Source organism: Stegodyphus dumicola, chromosome 1 (assembly GCF_044657685.1).
Source record: "Stegodyphus dumicola isolate Sdum_Otavi_A_Nest chromosome 1, ASM4465768v1".
NCBI lineage: Eukaryota > Metazoa > Arthropoda > Arachnida > Araneae > Eresidae > Stegodyphus > Stegodyphus dumicola.
Genome location: NC_140768.1, coordinates 11543955 through 11568888, shown reverse-complemented (window position 1 = coordinate 11568888; position 24934 = coordinate 11543955). Strand labels below are relative to the sequence as shown.

The following is a 24934-nucleotide window of genomic DNA, read 5'->3' as shown; positions in this document are numbered from 1 at the left end:
TTTATTTTAAAATATAAATTTAATATTTAGGAGAATTAAAAAAAATACTCATTATACTCCTTGTTGTTTTCAAGTTTAAAAATCCGAACTTGCAATGATATGAAAATTTTAAAAGAAATGGGAAACAACTCCCTCAAGAATGAAATACACATAATTTACGTTAACATAGCTGCCAACCTTGAAATCTTAAAGATTTTTTGCGATAAAACCGGAAGAAACCCCGAGGTTTTCGCGTTGAGTAGCGAAGTATTTCAGATTTACTCCAAACTGACTTAAATTCTCTTTATAATACACGATTCAGGTAACTGAACTATTTGTAATAGAATTCTGATAAATTATACATTTGCATTTACTTAAATAAATAAATAAATAAATAAATAAATAAATAAAACATAAATTAAATATCACCTTCTAGGAAACATGAAGTAAAATTTAGATACTAAATGTGTACTGGTGTGGAAATCAATAAACTAGAACTGGTAATTAAAATGCTTAATTAATAAAAAGTAAATCAAACTAATTAAAATCAAAGAATTAGTGTTGATTCCATAGAATGATCCCAACTTTTTGAGGGCAATTGGAATCTCTCCATACATTCATGAGGACTGCGTTTCGTCATTTCGCATTTCTGAACAAAATCCCTATACCAATTTTAAATTTCCCAATCAATTTTATAATATCTGAATATAAATTTTAAAGAAGTTCAGAAATATGAATTAATTCCCCGACGCGATGACAAATAATTAATTAAAATTAATTTCAAAAATAAATAAAAAAATAATTATAGTATTCCTACAGCACAGTTAAAAACTTGAAAAACGAAAAATATATGAAATATAACAAATAATGAATAAACTTGAATAAACGAAAAATATATCAAAAAATTAAATAAAATTAAGAAACAAATGAAATAAAAGAAATATACAAATAAAAGTGTAATACAGAGTGGGTGTTTACATATTAATGAGCCAAAATTAATTGTAAATTTTACTGACATTTCACCCTAACCAAAGGTAATTTCAAAATGGCACGTACACTTATTTTAAAGACTTTCTCAGGATAAATTTAGTAATGCAGCATATATTGAAGTAAAATAAATATAAATATTAACTGATTAGACATTGCTTGAATCTTCATGTAAAAATCTGCAAATATCGATAGTAGACTAAGACATCGATAGTAAACATTATTGATAGTAGACTATGATCAAATTAAACTTAATAAGATCAATAAAAAATGTAATAAAAAATACAATTCAAATGAAATAAAATTTAATACGAAAAATTACTCAGAAAATTACTAGAGGTAGAAGAGTTTAAATTTGCCTAATTTAAGTTTCATTAATTCAATACATTTTATTTATTGCTGGGAAATACTATCTTTGATAAAGGCTAAAAATTAAAATTAATTAAAATTTGGTAATTTACTGAGAAACCAAGAGTTATGATAAAAAAGACCGTGGCAGCTATGTATTAATAAATGCTTTGATATTGTGCTTGATTAAGATAACAATAGCAGTTAAAGTTACGGAAAACTACATAAACTGTATTCAAAAAAAGGACTATTTCTCACCTTTTGGAATATTTCTCTGAACTCGTTCTTTTTCCCAACTGCTGAAACTGGCTCTCAGTGCCTGAGTCATCTTCTGATTTGTACCTGGTGTCAAAGGGGGCACCTGAGTCGGTAAATCTGAAAAAAAAAAAAGAAAAAAGAAAACTTTTAGCGAGTCTCGATTATTTTACAGATAAAGGTCTCAAAAACAAATTCTTATAAGAGTTGAATGTAAATAACAGTAATAATAATAATAAAAAAAATGTTCTTTCTCAATTTTCTTCGATATATGTTCTTCGGCAGAAATAATTATTAAAATAAAAGAATATATTCAACGAAGTTCTTAAAAAATTTAAGAGAAAAGTTTCGAAGAACAGCGCGAAATGAAATTAGATTTCGAGCACCCTCTAGCGGGGAAATGCGTCACCACTTTAGCGGTAGAATTCATTTCATTCGATGTGCCGTGGATAAACAAATAATCTTTCTTATGTGATATAGATTTTAATAGCAGAATAAGTGGAAATTGTTTAAAACAGTACTCTCGTAAAGAAACTCGGCAGAAAAAAGAATTCATTTCATGCTGCAGAACTTACTACTTCGAAGAATGACATCCTCTGCTTTAGGGCGACAGAAGGAATAAATTTAAGAATTCGATTAAAGGTAAGCGCACTTCCATGAGAAGAAGAAATGGAATAATGGCATGAATTTCGAGAAAACAAATTCGCCACGGCTGTTTCATGGGAAATTAATTGAAAACCTTCGGTAGATTCGGTAAGAAAGAATAAATCAGGACAGACGAGAAATTCGCATTACAAAATAATAACACGGATTAGAACACGTCTGATACCATCTGGATATCAGGATGCCATCAAGAATACATTTTCAAAAACCTTTCTATTTTGTTTTCTCTTATCAATTTAATTCATGCGCTTTAAGACATAGGTGATTTCAACGTTGTATGCCTCTACGAATGAATGTGTCACGATTTCTTTAAAAAACAGGGCCTCATAGCGGCCGAGCGGTAAAAATCGCTTAACACTGGTACTTTGGTCCCGAGGTTCGAATCCCGCGAACGAGCTGGCTGCATGGGCGTTCTCGTGGTGTTCCCCGTGTATAACGTGTACAGTCTGTCTATCATAAGAAAAGCTCTCGCCGGTTAGTCTGCATCTGTCTGTTGCCGTAGAAACGAGCCTTGACCCATTTTCCGTAGGGGTGTCTTTAAGACGAATGATGAACTGTTTTCCCCTCAGCCAACAGTCGCCAAAAACAAAATAACAATAAAGCAACTCCTGCTTCGCCCCTTTTTGAAATATACTAGCCCTGTTGCTATAGCGACCGCCCAGACACTGTGGCGGGAGCTGTTCTTCTCGTAGACAGACAGTATACGAGCCAGTTTCCCTTAGAAAGTCCTCCAGGAAGGCATCTCCTCCCTTAGGCAAATAGCCTTTTGTTTCAAGACCCATTTGTTTCGCCTTTTTACGTATGTTATTAAACATCATATTCTTCACACTTACGTCATATGCAATTCAACAGCAAAATCACAAAATTTAGAATTTTCGATGCAGTAATATCATTTTCACTTTTTTTTTTTTTCTTTTCAGTTCATCATACCAGTGTTCAGAAGTTTACTTCGTAAGGAGGTAAGAAAAAACGTTTTTTGTTCTTTTATTATTAACGTTTTTTGTATTAACTTTATTTCTTAAATATCACGATCTTCTCACTTACATAAAATTCAATTCAACAGTAAAATCACCAGATATTTAAAAACAGCATATCTTAAGAATTTCCGATAGACAACTTCGAGCGCTGGAGATAAAAATGTTTTATTCCCTACAGTGTTGCCACTGCTCGCTTTCAAATGGTTGAGTTTGCTAATCAAAAATTCGTTAAAGTTTTACAAAGTATGAAATATATTAAACCAATTTAAAATCCGGGCTTCCAGTACACATGTATACAAAATTCGATGGCTTTAAGTACAGTTGCTTTTTCATACTGAGAAAAAACATTCATACAATCATGCAGATTCTACATTATTTAATTTCTTTAAAAATAAAACAGGGTGATATTATTTGGTGGCTACCACTTGAAAAGTGACATGCAGTTTATAGTGATTCAACATAAAATCCCGTTTCGAGAACAACTGTCAAACATCCAAAAACAAACATCCAAAAACGATGTGAGAGTCATGGTTTTGTGATATTTAAAGCGTCGATAGGTAATATCATCAACAAGAAAGGAAACAAACGTCAAATTGGAGCCTCAAGTGGGACAAAAATTCCAAACCAATATCCAAGGAAAAAAAGGACATCTTCGACTATTGCAAAGGTACGTTGTTCAATGTTAAAAGAAAATCCCCCTAGTCAAAGGACAGTTGCAAAATCATTCAAATGCTCGGTGTCCACAGTAAACAAAATGATAAACGTTGATTTAAATCTTAAGAAAGCGAAAAAACGCAATGTGTATCGTCTTCTTCCAAAGCATATCGCTCCACGCAGGACACGCTGCAGAATTCTATATGAGAAACACTTATCCAAAGAAAAATGGAAAACAATTGTCACAATAGATGAAGCATGGGTGTATTTAAATGATTGTAAAAAAAAGAGCCATTTATTATCAAAAAAGGGGAGAAAAAAATTTAAGTACATGTTTCAAAGAAACGAAAGAAAGTTTTTATAAGGGATTCATGATTGTTGCTGGTTTTTCTTATAATGGCAAGTTTAAAATAAAGAGAGTGCAAAAAAATGTCAAGATTAACTCCAAATACTATCAGAAACATATTTTATCGCCAATTTTTCTGAATGAAATACCATCGCTTTAACCACAGTGCCATCCATCTGCGAGACTCCATCAGGACAAAGCTAGCAGTCACACATCAAAATCCACAGTAAATTTCCTAAAAGAAATGGAACAAAAAACTGGCATCAAGGCCATACCCTTCACTGATATCCCTACTAAATCTCCCAATGTGTCACCTATGGATTTTTGTGCTTTCGGACTTTTAAAAACTGCATTATCCAGACGTTGTCCCAAAACCCTAACAGGACTCTGGAAAGCTGTTCGGGAGGAATGGGATAGAATACCTCTTCTGCCACTTCAAAAGGCATTATTATCCTGGAAATTGCGGTGTCGAAAGATAGTTCAGAATAAGGGATGTCAAATAGAACACTTAAAACACAAGAATTCTATGTAATTTAGTTTTGTGAATACAATATACATCGTCTAAAAAATGTGTGAACAGCCTTTGTAGTAGCTTCTACTATCAAAATTTTCAGCCACTCTCTTCACTCGCCAGATTTGGTACCTCGGATTATTTTTCTCTTCAAAATAGTGAAATCCTCCTTATTAAGTGGACACTTCAAATATTCCGAAGAACATAACGAAAAACTTTAAAAATAAATAAATAAAAATAAAGGTTGTGAAAACAGGTGCATGGCATTTGTACGAAGAAGGTTTAGTAGTCATAAAGCTCTTTTCAGCACATTAAAAAGACATGTTTTATGCCTTGAAATAAGGATTAAAGAAAAATAAAACTAATTTATATAATAAATAATCCGCTTTCAGATGGTTAGTGAATACCAGTGACTTTTAAGATACGGCCTTACGAATTAATTTGTCAACCACCATAAAGTAAGTATTTTTATGACTTAAAAACCAACAACAATATTTTGAGAAATTCCTATGAATCACGTGATTTCAAAGCAGCGAACAAAAAGATAAAAGAAACAGCCAAAAGAGGAGGGAAAGCTGACATTGAAAAACTTGCTTTTGTAATATTGTACGCATCAGAAATAACCTTGGGATTCGCTGCCAAAAAGCGTCAGCGACGTTTTCACACCCCCTCCCAGGAGTGCTGGAATTTACAGCAAAATAAAAATGACGGCTTATGCAATGAATGGGTTTAGAACGCGCCGACTACGACGCGCTTCATGCAAACGCCGCTCAATCAGAACTGTTGAAAATCTATGTAAGAAAAAAATTCTCGCCGTTTCACCCGAACAAAGGGTTACGAAGTTTAGATGTTAAAACTCCAGTCCAATAGTACTTCAAAGAAGAGTTTCCATCAAGATTTATAAAAAAAACGTAATATTTAAAAATACAGAAAATAATTTTAAAAAAAAGATCTGAAAGATTTCAGATTTTAGCGGTCATCCAGAAGGGTTTGTTAAAGTTTTTTATGCTCTCTCTAAGTTCGCAATCTACTGTTACACTAACTTTTACTTCTACTTTTTTTTTTTTTTTTTTTTTTTTTTTTTTTGTCTTTTCAGCTTTATGATTAAGCATCATTTTCTTCGCTCTTACGCCATATACAATTCAACAGCAAAATTACAAAAAATTTAAAAGCAGCGTAGCAGTATAAGTTTAAAATTCCCGATGCAGCGTGAAACGTTGGCTTACATTTTTCTGCTTTTCTCAATTCATCATATCAATGTTTAGTTTTCTCGGTATGATGGCTTTACAAAACTTTTATTATTAACGTTTTGTTTACTAACTTTATTTATTAAATATCACGTTCTTGGCACTTATGTCACATAAAATTCTACTGGAGAGCAAAATATTTAAAAACAGCATATATTTGGAATTTCTGATACACAGTCTCGTGCGCTGGAGATAAAAAGTGTTTTATTCCGAACAGTGTTGGCACTGCTCGCTTTGAAATTGTTGAGTTTGTTAACCAAAACTTTTTTAACGTTTTACAAAATATAAAACACATTAATGCAACAAATTCCAAATTCGTGCTTCCAGGTGCCGATGTTCGGGAGCAGGACTACGTTATTAAAAATTTAGTGGCTCTAGGTTCCGTTGTTCTTTCACTGTGCGAGAAGGCACACATAGGCCGCATGAGGCATTGTATACTTTTCCCTGGTGCATAAGGTGAATCCGCTGCGTTTTCCTTAAAAAAAACTTCCAAGAAGACATCTCTGCTTTTAGACGGTCGGCTTTAAAATGCTGCGCGTAATCTAAATCTAATATCTAAGAGACTTTACACATCGTCGATGGCAACACTGTACTCTCGTATTTCTGGATCATTATTTGTATCGCATGCAGTTTTATCACTACCAAAGAAACAACTTCCAAAGTGTTAAAAATATTATACAATATTTAACATTTCCGGGACGGAGGGGAAAAATTAATTCGCAGATCCGAAAGATCTCTCATGCGAATGATAGCCTAAGATTTATAGTTTGAAATCCTTTAGACAACTATGCACTGGTACGATCTGGTTGAAAATTGAGATAACCATATTGTTGGAAATTTGAACCTTTCTGACAGTTATTATCACTAGTAAAATTGTTTACCTCCCGATCTTCAGGGCCCTAATAACTTGGTGTTCTCCAGAGAATGGCCAAATCTATAGTTTATTTTAAAGTCTCATCGCACAGAAAATTGCCCACGATGCATCACTGGAAGCTGATCGGTATCGTACCTGCAAGTGGGGAGAGATGACATGATAAGGTATTTTTCTCCCTCCTTTCGGCATGCCTTCGTGGTGTAACGGTTAACACACTCGGCGCTTATTTGAGAGGTCCAGGTTCGAGTTCCGCTGAGGGTATTGCTCCTTTTTCATGACTCCTGCTTCAAAATAACATAATGACTCTACAATGTAAACAAAAATATCGGTAAATAATGTTTAAAATAATGTTTAATGACATTTTTGTTTACAATTGTAAATTGTTTATAATTGTAACGTCGGAGGTAGGAGTCAGCTTACACAGGACAGTTATCAGACGGGGGGAGGGGTAGATTAACTCTCAGCGTTTTAGAAAAAAAATGTGTAATTCTCTTTGTACTTCCACATATACGCACTCTAAGGGCCCGTCTACACCAGTACGCTCGAGATGTAACTGTCGATCCCCCCCCTCCCGGTGATGTTAATTCGCATTACGCAGAGCCCACCAGCGGCCGAGCGGTAACGTCGCTGAACACTGGTAGTTCGGTCCGAGGTGCGAACGGGCTGGCTGCATGGGTTTTTTCGTGGTTTTCCCCATGTGTAACGTGTATACGAGCCAGTTTCCCTTAAAGAGTCCTCCACGAAGGCTTCCCTCCCTTAAGGCAGATAGCCCTCGAGTGCTTTGCCGTAATTTAATAATAAACCAAACCAAACGCATTACGCAGAAGACGTAAATCCGAGTTCGCTCGTATTCAGCTTTCTCGTCTGTGACTTGAATGAACAACCAATAGCTGACTGAGCTATCACAATCTGAAAGATTTTGTTTATACTTTTCAGTATAGCGCGGAACAACACAGAGGTTAGTTTTTATTTAAAGAGATCATTTACAGCCCAGGTCAATAAAGTCACCAGCACTGCTCATGGCATCCTCAGTTCTGTTAAACCACATATAGGTAGAAACTTCAAATTCCCTTTTAAAGGGGAAAAACTGTATATTCATATGCTTCACCCATATGAAACACCGTAAGCAACAACAGGGACTTGAATAAATTACAATTTCTACAAAATCAAATTCTTTGCCTTACAAAATGCTCCTTAATTATTACAAAGGCTCGCTATTTCATACGTAACAAGAAGCTCTGTAAGTTTTTCAATCTATCTATTTATCTTAAAACATTTCAGTTTTTCTTAATTACTTTAATTTTTTGCAATTTTCACACAAAATATCTTTCACTTAATTTTTTTAACAATTTTCACAATTTTTCAACAGAACACACATTTCAAATTACAAACAGTTTACATTTTTTTCACATACCACTTCACTTTAATTTCCTTCAAGCAAACATACATCTCTTGATTGGCTCAGTTACTTAACTCCCTAAATAAATGATATTACTACCTTTAGGATTTTTAATTTAATTTAATTTAATTAATATTAATATTTACAAAAAATTTTTTACTATAACAAAGATAGCAGCTTGACACTCAACTTTACCTACATAAGCGCCATCTGTATAATTTGAAGAACACACTTACTTCTCTTTCACAACACTTTTGCAGACCCCAACACTCATATAGTAGGTAAGTTAGAATTAAAACTTACTATTTACTTGCTTTAAGTATTTTTTTTTAATTTTATGTAATATCTAAGTATTTTCTAAATATGAAATTATTTTTAAATATATATTTATTTTAAAAATTGTGAATTAGTTCTTTTTGTTTCTTTTTGTTTTTTATTTCTTATTGGTTTATGTGGATTATGTATAGTTCTTTTATAGTTTCTTTTTATTGATATGCATATTCGTGTAGGGGAAGTTTCTGTAGACAAGGATTTCTAAAATACATTGGTTTCTAGATTTTTTTTTATTATTTTATAAAAAATTATTTTTTTTTAAATTTAATTTTTTAAGAAAAAGTTTAATTCTTGACTTTACTTGCTTGTTTCTCAAAAGACTTAATTAGTATTTTCCTTTTTGAACTTTAATTCTTAAATGTTAATACTTAAATGTTAATTTCTAAGAGTACCACTTTATTGGAATTACTTTTGGTTTTGACTTTTACCCTTGCCTGCATGAATGACGAAACACGAATTGAATGATTGGAGAGTTAGGTTTGGAGGCAACTTCCCCTTGATAAGTCTGTCTCCTGCCTACTCTACTGTCATTCACATATGCATTTTTAAAAAAAAATTTTTAATTTAATTTTAATTTATTAAATTAGTAGATTTATTTTCATGGATAGATTTTACACTTGATTTGCTTATGCTTCTGAATTTAAATGATATTGTAGATTAGTTCGAGAATTAAATCTTTTACATGTTTGCTTATTTTAAAATTATTTTAAATTATTTTGGCTTTTTTCCTTTTTTTAGAATTTAAATTTGCTTTTCTACTTTTTTACTTTTATACGTATTTGTTTAGAATTTAAATTTGTTTAAATTTCAATCTATCTATCTATATATATATATATATATATATATATATAAAGAAGAATGTCTGTATGCTTGAGTGTATGTGCGTTCGCGATTAACTCAATCACTACTATAGATATCGTCTCTAAACTTTCTACAATTCATTTCTGGGTCCTGGGAAAGGTCGACGTTGACTTTTTTTTCAGAAAAAAGTTTCTAAAATCAGAGATATTAATTAAAATCTCTAAAAACGCTAATTTTCGCCTTCATTTTTCCGAGTGGCAACAGTCTCGCATGCTGGAGGTAAAAATCTGCTTTATTTCGAAAAGCGTTGCCGCTGCTTGCTTTCAAATGGTACAGTTTGTTAATAAAAAATTTCGAAGTTTTACAATAAAATAAAAATAGCATTAAATACATTTTTTCCGATTCCAAAAATTCGTGGGAAGGCATTTCGACTATTCCCATCTTCGTACAACTTTAATCAGCCGAGATATTAATTAAAAACTCTGAAAACAATCATTTTCGCACTCATTTTTCCGAGTGGCAACAGTCTGGCGCATTGGAGAAAAAAATGCTTTACTTCGATGTGTTTCTATTGCTCGCTTTCAAATCGCAGAGTTTTTTAATCAAAATTGTGTAAGTTTTACAAAATCTTATTATATATATAAAGAAGAATGCCTATTTTTGTGTTTGTTCCCGTTATTGATTTCTTACCAATTATGATCAATATTTTGCCACATTTAATCGACTAAAATTGAATATAAGTGAAATATTGGATGGAACTTGAGCTTTCACGACCATTTGATTAAAGCCGCAACTCATTAAAAACTGCATGCCATTGTTGCTGATATAATGAGAAAGAATTAATTTATTTTTCTATCGATATACTACTCTTTTCTATCGATACATTACTCTCAATCTAATTTAACTGGCATCGGGTACTTCCGCTAGTATCAAATAAAACAAAGACTACTTTGTTCAACAGCTAACTTTTGTCGTCCAACCGGGACAGTGGTTAGTAACTCTGACTGTTTGTAAACGTATAACGTCCGTGCAACATGAGAGCACTTTAAATATGTGTGAGCCGAAAGTCCTCTCGAGAGGTTGTGGTAGGGGAAGAGAGGTGGGAGACCTAAATAAAATAATAAAAATAAATAAAGCGTCCTTTATGCGCTTTCCCTATCTCTGAGGTATCCACAAGACATAGTGATAATTCCTCAATTGTCTTTTAGTCCTAAACAACATTGATTAATGAATTTAAGATCATACAACATTATATATATATATATATTCCTTAGCACTATAAAAAGGACGACATCAAAAGGTAGTTCTCGACAAGTGGATGTTCTGTCCTGAGTCATTTAGACGACGCACGTCATTTTAAAAATCTCTCGGACGGACCAGTTTTAAACGTTCCGTGTTCAGTGAACTGAACAAGCAAATGAAGATTCGTGACAGAAAGCCAACAAACAAACGAAACGCGTAGAGTGCTGCCAACTCCCCGGCAGAAATACAACGATAAAATCAGCCTTTTCAAAAATGATTTAAAATGCACACGCGATACCACAGGAGAGAAAATAAAAATCTGAAAGACGAAGAATGGGAAGGAACAGAAAAATAAAAGAGTTGAAGACAGTCGTGGGAAATCGACTGCCTACAGATTTCACAACTGGTAATTAAAAAGGAAGGATCTGGTTTTCGTATTTGAGGTTAAGTCGCCTTAGGCCATAATATCGGTGAGAAAAATAATTCTGCCCATAAAGAGGCGAGGGGGTCTCGAGGAAGAAAGGGAAGGACAAAAACCAGTGATGAGGTCTTGATAACTAACTTCTTAACTGCTTCTGAGAGTCTAGGACAGTATAATGGAAGACAAGCATACCAATCGGAGTTTTAAAATGAAACAAAATTAAAAGTTGATCTTAGTTCTACAGAAAAGCTCTGTGTTTTTTACGTGAGGTATACGTGGGTCTTTCTTCTTCAGGGATAATACACAGTAAATAGTAAATAATATCACGGGCGCATAATTGCCCATCAGCGGCCGAGCGGTCAAGTCGCTGCTAAACACTGGTAATTGGGTCTAGGGTTCGAATCCCGACCAAAAAAACTCCAGTTGCCTCGTCTGTTGAGTAAAAATGCCAAACAGAAGTTTCCTAATGCATGTGTCGAGTAAGATGGATCAAACAAAGAGTCTGGCATGTATTTTCAACCTCGTTGTTTGACCCATCCAAGCCAGTTTCGGTTTGCTTCGAAGACCCGATCTTATCCAAAACCTCAGAAGAGTTTCAGATTGTGTTGACTTAAGCCAATAGATTTATTCTAAGGAAACAAGTCGAAAACATTGTCCTTACTTAAACCATAAAATTCAGTTCAACACCAATGTCGGAAAATAATTTTAAAATGAGCATGTCTTTAGAATTTCCAATACAGTCTCGTGCGCTGGAGATAAAAATGTATCGTTGGTTACGTTGGCTGTATGGCAAGTGGCCCCGTCCTGTTGAAACCAAATGTCACCCATATCATCCTCTTCAATTTTTGGAAACAAAAATTCATTTAGCATGGCACGGTAACGTTCGCTATTGACGGTAACGGCGGCTCCTTGCTCATTTTAGAGGAAAAATGTCCCGATGATGTCGCCGGACCGAATTTGTTGTTTCCACGATTCCTGTTTCCGCGTTTTTCAAAATTCTTCCTGTTCCCGCGAAATCGGAGAGTACAGTACCCCTCCCACAGCTCCTCAGGAGATGTCATGATGATTCACTAAGAAGAGCTGGGCAGTTCCTTTGTGAATAATTTAGTCTTCGTTAGATTGAAGACGTGTCTTAGTTTAGGCTCCTCTTAATCTTAAATTTCATTCCATTTGTAATTCTGCTACAATACTAGCTGTTATTTTCACATCTTATGTTAATCAACACGAATGTTTTCGACATTATTGAAACTAAAATGAAAAAAACCCTTAGCCCTTTACAAAGTTTATCAGTATCGAATTCAGAATAAAAATAAGGAAAATGTAGTTTATTGGATTTGCATAAAGAATTAAAAGCTGCAAAAGCGCAATTAATACCAAAGAAGTCGTCGTTTTAGAAGAAAGAACGTCGTTTTAAAACGAATATTTATTCTGAAAGGTTTTATTATAACTCACCTTTATGCAGAATTTTGGAAGAATATTGTTTTTTTAGTTCAGGAAACAATCTTTTGCCAAAATCATTGCGGAGTTTGAACATGTCTCTCTCTCCTTTTAAATACAATATTAGCTTCATTCAATGCAAAGATCTGAGATTGTAAATATTTTTTGATTATTTCTTTTAAAAATTCTTTTTAGTCCAAAGGGATTTGAATCCCGAAGGACTATTAGTTTCGTTTTGGCATTTTGCGTCGGACGGATAAATGTCGGTTCACTTTTCAAACTGTTGCCATAAAATGTTAGAGTCCTGCATTATATTTGAAGAAATTAAATAATGAAAATCTGCGTGTTTTATGATCGATTTCCTATTTTTTAAAACTTTGACGAATTTTTGATTAACAAACTCAAGGATTTCAAAGCGAGCAATGGCAACGTTGTGCAGAAAAAACATTTTTATCTCCAGCGCGTGAGTCTCTGTATCGGAAATTCTAAAGATATGCTCGTTTTAAAACTATTTTGCGATATTGCTGTTGCACTGGATCTTATGGTTTAAGTGCGAGGAACATGATATTTAATAAAGAAAGGTAACACACAAAATGTTAAAAAACGCCCCTTTGGACGTAATTTAAAATCTGAAACATTTCAGTTTTTTTTTTTTTTTTTTTTCCCTTTCCTGCCTTTCGGAAGAGGCCATGGTCCCCTCCGCCCCCACTATGTAACTCCTTTGCGAAAGGGGGTAACGAAGATTGATGATTTCGCGGAAACAGGAAGACACCCGCCGGACCAAAAACCACTTTGACCCCGATGGATTTTTTTTCCTCAAGGCAAGTGTGTTACGCTAAAATCACCCAGAGACGACACGAAATCGAAGTTGCCATTCATGATATTGTAGCCCAAACAATCGAAAAAAACCAGCGTGGCAGTCATTTTAATGATGTTGTGTTTCATTCTTAAGTGAAAATGTCCAGTCTTTCTAATAAGCTCACATAATTTTGAAAAAATATTCATTAGTTATATATTTATATATACAGCTTGCAGCTTTGCAAGCTAGACGCGGCGACAACGGCGAAAGGAAAAGAATATATATATAGAGAGAGAGAGTCCCGATTCAAATTCCAGAGGTTAGATGGCCCACCCTTTATCATAAAAAACTGCAGCAGCCAACACAAGTGCTAACTCAAAAATTCAGCGAAGATGTTTACCATTTCGACTAATGGAGCAAATAACCAAAACCTATAAAAGCAAAACAAAAACTCTGAATACTTCACATTCACATCATTTTAACATATGACTCACGTGTCTAACAATCGTATACTAATATTTTTCTTTAATTCCGCTCTAATCAGTAAAAATTAGTTAAATAACCTGAATTGCAAATGCAAAAACCATGAAATTTTAACGATGCATTGCAAAGAAAAAAAAAAATCTGAAATGTTTCAGATTTTAAATTACGTCCAAAGGGGCGTTTTTTAACATTTTGTGTGTTACCTTTCTTTATTAAATATCATGTTCCTCGCACTTAAACCATGAGATCCAGTGCAACAGCAATATCGCAAAATAGTTTTAAAACGAGCATATCTTTAGAATTTCCGATACAGAGACTCACGCGTCGGAGATAAAAATGTTTTTTCTGCACAACGTTGCCATTGCTCGCTTTGAAATCCTCGAGTTTGTTAATCAAAAATTCGTCAAAGTTTTAAAAAATAGGAAATCGATCATAAAACAAATTTCAAATTTCAAATTTGGTCTTCCACATGCTCATATTCGTTGGAGGATTACGTTATTCAAAATTCGATGACTCTATGTACCGGTGTTTTATCACAATACGAGAAATATACATACATTTATGCAGATTTTTCATTATTTAATTTCTTCAAATATAATGCAGGACTCTAACATTTTGTGGCAACAGTTTGAGAAGTGAACCGACGTTTATGAGTCCGACGCAAAATGCCAAAACGAAACTAATAGTCCTTCGGGATTCAAATCCCTTTGGACTAAAAAAAGTTGAAACGCTCTGGTAAAGTTAATAACTGGAAAAAAAAAAAAAAAAAAAGAGAGAGAGATTTTCTTATCCCATAAACACAATCACAAAATGGTCAGGTCTTTCCGGTACATTTGCTCAGCAATCTGCCATCGGGATGCCTCAGTATACACCTATCAACAAACACCTAAGATACACACGACTGAGGGATCGCAGATGAACAGCCCACGCGTGAGGTTTACTGAAGTTAAGAGTCAACGCTCTTAAATGCTTTCTAAACAGTAGTTTGGTTTTCCAAATATAGCACAGATCTTTGAAAGACAAACGGCTTCTTACCATAAACTTGCCAACATGAAAGAACATCCATGATATTCTTTAAAAAAAACATCGAGGGCTGGATGGTGGATAATTCTTTATAACGAAGACAAGAAAAAGGTAGTTTGGAGTTTAATTTTTTTTTTTTTAATTAAGCTTAACACCTAATCATTCTTTTGTTTCTATTTTCAGAGGACAGCTTCTCCAGGTTCCGCCCGGTTCGCGCCAAGAGTCGCGGCACGTGCATGGAAACTGGTTCTGGAAAACCGGTCGAGAAGAAGCCTGACACCAGCTGACCTCAGATGGATAAGAAGAGGGGAAGGGGGAGGAATAAGAATAATAATGAGAATTCACATCGACAGCCTCGAAGAAGGAAAATTCAAGCGACGTCAGTTGCTAGGGCTCCCAGAAACATCAATTTGGGTTATTTGTTTCCTGCATTCTAGTTCTTTGAAGCTGTCTCCACAATTATAAACATACCAGCAATAAATTATACAAAAAGGCTAAAAAATACTAACCCGGCTGTAAATTTATACATGAGTTTCGAAAGTTACAGGCTATGAGGTCCATCTATAAGTTCCGAAATACATTTCACTATGAGCCCATACACGAATTTTCCGAAAGATACATCATTCTAGTGTACGAATCCGTATGTGAATTCTAGAAAAAGGGTGGAATGGTTCACGGTGGACATGAACCCATACATGAGTTAAGAAATATCCTTCCCAGCCATAAAATTATACGTAACTTTCGAAATTTTCTTCACTGTGAGTTCTAAACATGAATTCTGAAAAACCTTTCACTAAAATCCATACTACGAGCTTCACTATGAATCCATACGACGAACTCTGAAGAGTTCCTTTGTCATCATATCCAACTCCTATGGCTATGAGCTCATATATGGCCCAGTCAGTCAATATATATTGTCAATTAAAAAAAAAAAAGTAAAAATCTGTAAGGTTTCACATTTTATATTATGCCCAAAGAGGATTTATTTTAACGTTTTGTGTGTTACCTTTTTTGCACTTAAACCATAAAATTCAATTCAACGACAATATCAAAATAATTTTAAAATGAGCATATCTTTAGAGTTTCTGATACAGAGTCAGGCACTTTTTTTCTTCCCATATGGTGTTGCCATTCCTAGCTTTGAAATCGTTGAGCTTGTGATTGATAAAAAATTCATTAAAGTTTTACAAAATATGAAAAAGATAATAAAACAAATTCCAAATTTGGGCTTGCAGATGCCCGTATTCGAGTGGAGCACTATTATTCAAAATTTGATGTTTCTAAGTAACGTTGTTTTATTCACAGTGCGAGAAATGCACATACATTTAGGTACATTCCTCGTTATTTAATTTCTTTAAATATAACACAGGGCGATAATATTGGATGGCGACAGTTTCAAAAGTGATATGGATATTTACAGTGAATCGACGCAAAATGCCACAACCAAATTTGATCTTCTGGTCCAACGCCCCTTAGGCTAACAAACTAGCAACAACAACTAACAATAAAATAAGAATGTGTCTCTGTTGTAAACACTTGTAAATGCTTTACAATAGTAGCTCTTTAATTCTCTTCCTATTGTAGAATGTAAATTTCACCATTCTTTCACTGTTTATTTGTCAGCATATTCAGCTTTAATTTTCAGCATAGGTTTTTTGAGATAACCAATATATGTACTTACCTGTTTTTGAGAGATTTTTAAGATCATATAAATACAGGTACTCAGCCCCCCTCCAATACACACACTTAATGGTAGTATACTTTGATGTCAACGATTATAGATATGTTCCAAGTAATAAGTGATTTTACTAAAAGCTGCACGCTTGATTCCTTGTATCATTTCACATACTTTGAATATATCTTAAATCGAATGTTTAAACACTTTAAGTTCACCGATCACTTTTATCTCAACAAGTGGGTGGCCCACAGCATGCATCTAACATTGGACAATTCAGCATTGGAAAGTTTAACATGTTCTTTATATGTGCACACGATATTAAAGAAGCTGGTGCACAACAAGGTATAATGTACCACGTTACAGTTCCAATGGTAGATACTGTATTGTTTAATTAATTTCACTTTATAAGGTATTTCTCATACTTTCCTAGCGTCCTTCGTGGTGCAGTGGTTCTGCACGCTGGGCCGGTATTCCAGAGGTCCGTGGTTCGATTCCCGGCGAAGGCGTCTGCTGATTTTCATCTTTTCTGCTTCCAATTAACATAATGTCTCTACAACTTTGCAGCAATGATAATCTTCTTATATATCAATAGCCCACCAGCGGCCGAGCGGTAAAGTCGCTGAACACTGGTAGTTCGGTCCGAGGTTCGAATCCCGCAAACGGGCTGGCTGCATGGGTGTTTTCGTGGTTTTTCCCATGTGTAACGTGTATACGAGCCAGTTTCCCTTAGAAAGTCCTCCACGAAGGCATTCCTCCCCTTAGGCAGATAGCCCTAGTGTGCTTTACCATAATTAAATACACCACCACATCTTATATATCAATAAATATATATTCAATGAAATAACTGATTGATGATGGAAATAACATGCACTGATTTTACATTTTTAATGTTGAAATAATATTCAAATTAAAATTATCGATCGATTTTACAATTTATGAAACGCCAGCAAAAAATCAAAAGCGAATGAGCCAAAAATAAAATGATACTAAGATGTTACAAACCTTCGTAATTATACATATAACTGATGTGTCATTTACAACCATAGTAATAAAAATAAGTAATTTTATCAGAAGTGTAAAACACACACCAGCATTTAGGCTAGCACAAACATGATTAGGATCGAAATGCTTTAAATCGGCGATTCTCAACCGAAAAGAAAAATAAGTGGTACTGAAAGAAACAAAGTATTTTTAAACATTTAATTCAAAAAATCTCCTAAAGAAAAAGAACAATAGATAGAAATTTCCTGTGATCAAACTCTAACTGAATGATTTCAAAAATAACAGACTTGTTGATTTTTGTCTGAACCGAAAAAACAATCCAAAGGCATTTCAAATAAGCATATTAAATTTTTATTGCCATTCTGCAAAACCTATTTATGTGAACAAGGATTTCCTTCCATGTTGCATTTGAAAAATAAATACAGAGCAAAATTAAAAGTGGATGCTAATTTACGGTTAAAACTAAGTGAAATAACACCAGACATAAAAAAAATTATCTTTCTTAAACGGGCACAAATTTTACACTAAATTTCAGATTTATAAAGTATTATAACTTAAGGTTTGATAATTAAAATGGTAACAAATTTCTAATCAGATATTTTTATGTGTGCAATTTAATACAAAAACTGAAAAATAATTGTTGTAAAATGTAGTGGCGGTACTAAAGTTTTTCATTTTTTCTTTAGATGGTGCGGGTTAGTCAAAAGGCTGAGAAATAAACAAGGCGACACCAGACCCATGCAAGAACTGGCACGTAAACTCAAGAGAAATTAATTTAAATGCATGTTGATTAATGCATATGCTAAGAAAATGAAAACGTTGAATCTTTCTATCTATATGTATGTATATGTAAGCAAAATATCACTGACTCATCCCGAGATCTCTGAAACTGTACATCCGATTGACTTGAAATTTTGCATAGTTACTCATTCCCCGATATAGACACGCACTAAGAAAGGATTTTACGTAAATCCTGTCCAAAATGGGTTTTTGTTATACAATAGAATACACACACTTATACAATAGAAGTTTCTCATACATTTGGTTTCCAAATCCAAGTTCAGAATTTTCTTTTATTGTCCCCAAAACTAGATATGAAATACAATGTTGCCAATAAATGCATTTTTCTTTGAAATTATTAAATTGGTAAATAACTTGCATCTATCCAATGAATACAAAAAAACATTTAAATAATAATGTTCATAATAGCATTTATATTTAACTGTTATCATAAATTTCATGAAAATGAATGTTATTATTAAGAGAAATAAATTATTGTGATGAAAACTAAAAATGTTATTTGTAAAAATTGCCATACATAAAAAATCCAACTCAAATAATTATAATTGATTAAAAAATTGGATAACAAAGATAATAACATTTATTTTCATGAAACTTGTGATAACAGTTAAATATATATAAATCTTGGTTTTATGTTAGCAATTTTTCATGGTGTAGGCCTAATGGGGTATCTCACCCTAGGGACGCAGTCCAAAACACAGTACTTGATTGGTGATGTGGAAATCTGTGTATGACAGATTCACAGACTGGTACTATATTTCCGGACTTTAAATTTTAAAAATTACATTAATTATAAGTTGGAAATTAGACATTTCGTCCATATAAGAAGTCTAAGTTCACATTCCAATAGATAGAGTGCCCAGCAAAGTGGGCATGTATCAGCTAGTTTTCTTATATATTTATAATACAAGGTAGTAAATCTTTCTGATTCCCATGTTTCCGTTATAAATACCTAACATGTGAATGTAGAGCCTACTGTTTTGATTCCACATGCAATCTTTATAAGACATTTTGAAAAATTATACAAATCTTGTGCATATATTTGCCGCTAACATATGCTGTGCATCAGTTTTGTATTGTTTTTACTGTGATAAGTGTACAGTAAAAAGAACTAAATGACAAAAGAATGATAATTTATATCGTAAAGTACATTATGTACCAGACAACTGAAAATTAAGTTTCAAAAACAATCAAAAAAAAAATCAATGAAGACTTTAATCATTCGTAAAAAAAAAAAAAAAAAAAAAAAAAAAAAAAAAAAAAAAAAATTCTTTTAAGTTTAAAAACTAGTGTTCAGAAGTTAAATCAACTGAATGAAGCGAACATGACACAGAAATAAACAGATTCAGGAATTTCAAAAGTAACTTTTCAAAGCGTTTATTAAAATATGCCAGAATGCAAGCGAAAAAAGTTTCCAGAAATAGAAAACTCCAGCAGGACAAAAACGTCAGAAAAGTCATTGCTGGCAAATAAAGTAATAAACATGAAAAGATTCTTTCTCCCCAATACAGAACTTGTGAGAAGCGAAACGACAGCCCGATGTAAAAACAACAAACTAAAAAAAAGGGGGGAAGAAAAAGCCAACACCTGTTTTCCCAGGCTCCGTCACGCGATTCGACCGCCGACCAATCGCAGCTTGCGAGACGGGCGAAAAAAATAACCCGTACTACGACTTTTATGAATGAAACTGCGTGAACGCATGTGTGAGCGCGTGTGTCGAAAACGCAATGAATGAACGGCGCTGAGAGAGTACGTTTCTTTACCTGCCCAAGGCTCTTCTACTATGAAAGATTTTTATGAATGAACCGGCTCCGAGATGTACATGTACAAACTTACTTCGGGGTCGGATGCGAAGAGGGGGGGAAAGGAGGTAAATCCGAACGCAGAAATCGTGAGAAAAGAACGGTATTACAAGGCCATTCTAGCCTGGTTATCCACCCCAGGTTCAATTTCGTGCACAGACATTAAGATATAATATAAATAAACACAGAATCAGAAAGGCGAAAATATCACTAGTCTAGTAAGATCCAGCCACATTTGATACAAATCTACACTACTCCATTATTAAAATAACAGAGAGAAGGATTCAGCATATCATTAATAAGGCATAAACTATTTTTTATATTACGCCTAAAAGGGTGTTTTTTACCGTTTTGTGTGTTAACTTTATTTATTAAATATCATGTCCTTCGAACTTAAAGTATAAAATTCAATTCAACGGCAACATCGCAAAATATTTAAAAGAGCATATCTTTAGAATTTCTGATACACAGTGTTGCCATTGCTCGCTTTGAAATCGTTGAGTATCTTAATCAAAAACTCATAAATGCTTTACAAAATATGAAATAGATAATAAAGCAAATACTAAATCTGGGCTTCCGGATGCCCATATTCGGGTGGAGACATATGTTATTCAAAATTGGATGGCTCTAGGTACCATTGTTTTATCAAAATGCGAGAAACATTAAGATACATTTATGCATACATTTAAGCAGATTCTTCATTATTAATTTCTTTAAATATAATACAGGGCTCTAATATCTTCTGGTAACAATTTAAAAAGCGATTCGCCGTTTACAGTGAATCTATTCTAACCTAAGTTGAACTTTTGGCCTTGGTATAGCGATGGTATCATTAACCCTTTCCGGCACGCTACCTTTTAAAGTTTGAGTTTTGATTTTTAAAAAAAAGGCAGTTTAATTAGGCCTAGAGGAGTACACAAGTAAATTTTTGTGAAGATAGCACTTATCGTTCAATTCTGTGGGTGTGCCCACTGATTGAATTGAGCTTCGAAACGAGTGCTGAAACGAGCATTGTTGTGAATGAACTGACCGATGAGATGCGGAGAAACAAAGAATACAGTCTCTCAGTTGTCCTAGATGATCGGTGAGCCCGATCTGGGCACACCTAGGGTTCGCAGTTTGATTTTAGGCAAAATTTCAGGGTAAAATTTTAAACTAATGTAGGATAAGGAGATTAGCATACAGCCAAAAAAATAAAATAGAAATTTCTTTTCAAACAATTCTTTTTATACTCTAAAAAAAATCTGGAATATTTCTTTGAAAAATAAACATGGCTAAAATATATTTACTAGAGTAAGCTATAGTAACCTATAAATCCTTTTTCATTCAATTTTTCTGTGCATACAGAAGAAAAATTTTAGGTGTGTCCAGACAGGACACACTGTGCCGTAAAGAGTTAAGTTGACGGAAAGAGGAACGCTTTTATCTCATCTTATCTTAACCAATTTGCGACATCTGAAGTTTTAAGATTGAAGGATTCATTAATTACTAATGAGATAACCGTTTCTTTACTTCGCAGAAATTTAGTGTTAGTTAACGGACAGCAATACCGAATTGAAGGATAAATTGAATGGTGTATAGTGTGTATTGAGAATACGGCAAAGCACAGTAGAGCTATCTGCCTAAGGGGAGGGATGCCTTCGTGGAGGACTTTCTAAGGGAAACTGGATCGTATACATGTTACACATGGGAAAAACCACGAAAACGCCCATGCAGCCAGCCCGTTCGCGGGATTCGAACCCCGGACTGAACTACCAGTGTTCAGCGATTTTACCGCTCGGCCGCTGGTGGGCCATAAGTTGAATGAGTGGCTATCAGCGTCAGTAGGCTCAAAATTGAGCCAAATGATCAAAATATTAAGATACCAGAAATGCAAACATTTGTGCAAAAATATCGTTATCCGGCAGAGACGAACAATACGCCGGTTATTTGAAAGAAATAAGACCATCGAAAATTTGTCTGCTGTTCGTATAACGTCTGTTTTTCGCATACTTGTGTTAAAAGATCCCGAAGGATAAATTTCAGAAATTCTGGTTTAGAAGATAATGCAAAATCTCCGGAATTACTAATTGCGTTACCTCTTCCACACACGTAATTTGAATACACTGAAGTTATCGTCAGATTTCTCAGATCATGGGTGTTCTGAGGTCGCCGGTTAGTCTGTTGTAAAGAACTTTACAACAACAATAACCAATTTTATTTTGTTCGATTGTATCACAACTAAAAATTAAAATCGAAAATGATAAATTCCCGACCATACGGGATCCAAACATGTATGCCACGCCGCTAGGAGTTCCAATTTTAACTAACTGAAATTGCGCAGAAACAATGCGCTGTACATAACGTTGAAGTTGCGCAGAAACAATGTGCCGTACGTAACTTTTATTGCCGCTTAGGAGGGAACAATGGGCATTCTCGATCATATAATTGCTGGCAGAATAAGTTAGGGAGGGGGAATCATCCCCCCCCAAAAAGTTCGGTAACTTAGAAGAAATAAATAGCTAAATACAGAAGAAGGGGAAATTGGAACAAATGAGCATATAAGACCCCTCTAGCTGAAAACTCCACAGAGAAACTTTTTCTTAATTACTAAATTTAACATTTAATTTATCAAGCTAAAATACTACCATCCAAATGTAACCAATTTCCACCGACTTTCTTTTTAATCTCTCTTTTTAATTAATAATTTCTTTTTAATCCTGATGATCTTTCTTAATTTACGATGCACAGGTTTCCCGCCATTTTCTTCTTAGTTACAAATGTACAATCTGATCTTAGAAATCTGACCGCATGCATAAAGGAACGGAATGCGGAAATTAACTGGAAAAATTTCTGCTGTTGGTTTAAAGGTCTCTTATACTATCTTGTGCTGAAAATGTGTTCTTCAGGATATTTATCTTCTTAATATTTTGGTTTCTTTGAAAGCGAAACTCAAGTATCTTGTAAATAACTTACCTGTCAAGAAGGTAGGTATATATATTGTTTATTCTTTTTTACGACTGATGTCCCCACTGTACTCTTTCATTCTTTAGAGTACAGTGTATTATTCAGTGTATCTTTCGTTCTTTAGAGTACATGGTTTATTCATTGTACTCTTTCATCAACAACTTGCAGTTGATACATTCTTCCAAAATTTCAACAACTTTCTTCTGCACATAAAAATCTGAATCTGGTTTGCTGACCTACCATCTCTAACATGTTAAAGCCTTAAAAGATTGTTCGTAAATTAAACCTAACTTCCTTTCTGACACAATTATTCTAAAACTGAAACTACGTCTGATGTATATATGAAAAGCTGCGATTGGTGCATTTAGGTGAATAAGGCTATAATTTTTTTGTTTTGTTTTATTTATATTATTTTTATATCAAAGGTTAATCCTAAGCACGTATTTTTGTAGAAATATAATCACATAAACAAACAGAATATGAAAGAATTTATTCTGTTTTCATTGTCAGAATTGCATGCTGATTAAGGCAAAACTTGCTTTTGATTTTTAATTGTACAGAAGCTAAAAAAATATTTTTTATTTATTAAAAATAATTGAATAAAATAATACATATTATTAATTTATGCTTTCAAAAGAATAAATTGAATTTAAACACAAATTTAATTAATTTTTTGCGCCATTGCTGCAAGGAATGAAATTTAAATTTTAACAAACATGTATATATACGTAAAAAAGAATTTAAAGTTAAAATAATTTTAAAAAAATGTGCAAACATATAAAAGATTTAATTTTCGAACTAATCCACAGTATCATTTAAATTCAGATAGCATAAGTAAATCAAGTGCAAAACCAAACCATGAAAATAAACTCACCAATTTAGCAAATTAAAATTAATCTAAAAATTTTTTTAAAAATGCATAAGTGAATGACCGTCGAGCAGGCAGGAGACAGACTTATCAAGGGGAAGTTGCCTCCAAACCTAACTCTTCAATCATTCAATTCGTGTTTCGTCATTCATGCAGGCAAGGGTAAAAATAATTTAATAAAATAGTATTTTTATTAAAAATAATTTAATTAAAAAGTCAAAACCAAAAGTAAATATATAGTGAAGAATGTCCAAAAAGAAATACCAATAAACCTTGAGAAATTAGCTATTAAAAATTAAAGGTCTAAAAGGAAAATACCAATAATTAAGTATTTTGACAAATAAGCAATGTAAAGTCTATTATTATTATTATTATTATTTATTTATTTATTTATTATTTTTTTACGTATATACATGTTTGTTAAAATTTATTTATGCAATATTTGAAATGCTTTCATAAATTTCGGCCAGTTTTTAACTGGTTATAGCCAATTTCTGCCATCGGCAAAGCAAAAAATCCTGATTAAAATGAGGCAAAGCACAGTATGTTTTCGTACAGAAAGTACAACACTGAATAAGGGCCAGCCTCTGACAACAGTTTCCCAAAGTTCTATTACTCAAAGAGACTTATTTTTTAAAACAAGCCAAGAATACTGCGTACGATGAAAAAATGTTCTCTTGCCATTTACAGTTCAGTAGCTATAATAGCAGCCCTCACCTGCAACTAACATAAAATGAAAACTTCCAGCTTTCCTATCATCTTCATAGCATTATCAGACACTGAATAATGTGTTTTGTAACTCAAATACTATTTTTCAATTGACGCTGTGCACATAAATTCAAAATAAATAAATAAAATGATAAAAAACTGAAAGCTTTCAGATTTTATATTACGTCCAAAGGAGCGTTTTTTTAACGTTTTATGGGTTACCTTTATTTATTAAATACCATGTTCTTCGCACTTAAACCAAAAAATTAAATCCAACAGCAATACGCATAATATTTAAAAAGCCATATCTTTAGAATTTCCGATACAAAGTCTCGGGCGCTGGAAATTAA

General features: G+C 33.4%; 1 protein-coding gene and 1 long non-coding RNA gene across 4 annotated transcripts in view; one reads left to right on the top strand and one right to left on the bottom strand.

The window, feature by feature from the left end:
• The window catches only part of LOC118188263 (uncharacterized), a 34658-nt gene extending 12951 nt beyond the window's left edge, over positions 1-21707 (top strand). Inside the window, exons 2-4 of one of the 2 annotated variants that reach the window (XR_004758085.2) lie at positions 3153-3191; positions 14963-15193; positions 18146-21707. This is a non-coding gene — a long non-coding RNA (uncharacterized LOC118188263). The other variant, XR_004758084.2, reaches the window with a different exon arrangement.
• The window catches only part of LOC118188262 (protein C-ets-1-like), a 144436-nt gene that overhangs the window by 31678 nt on the left and 87824 nt on the right, over positions 1-24934 (bottom strand). For both annotated transcript variants that reach the window (XM_035358659.2, XM_085812765.1), the window contains one exon: positions 1573-1689. In XM_035358659.2, the coding sequence (XP_035214550.1) occupies positions 1573-1689 (117 nt within the window). The remainder of the gene's footprint in view (positions 1-1572; positions 1690-24934) is intronic.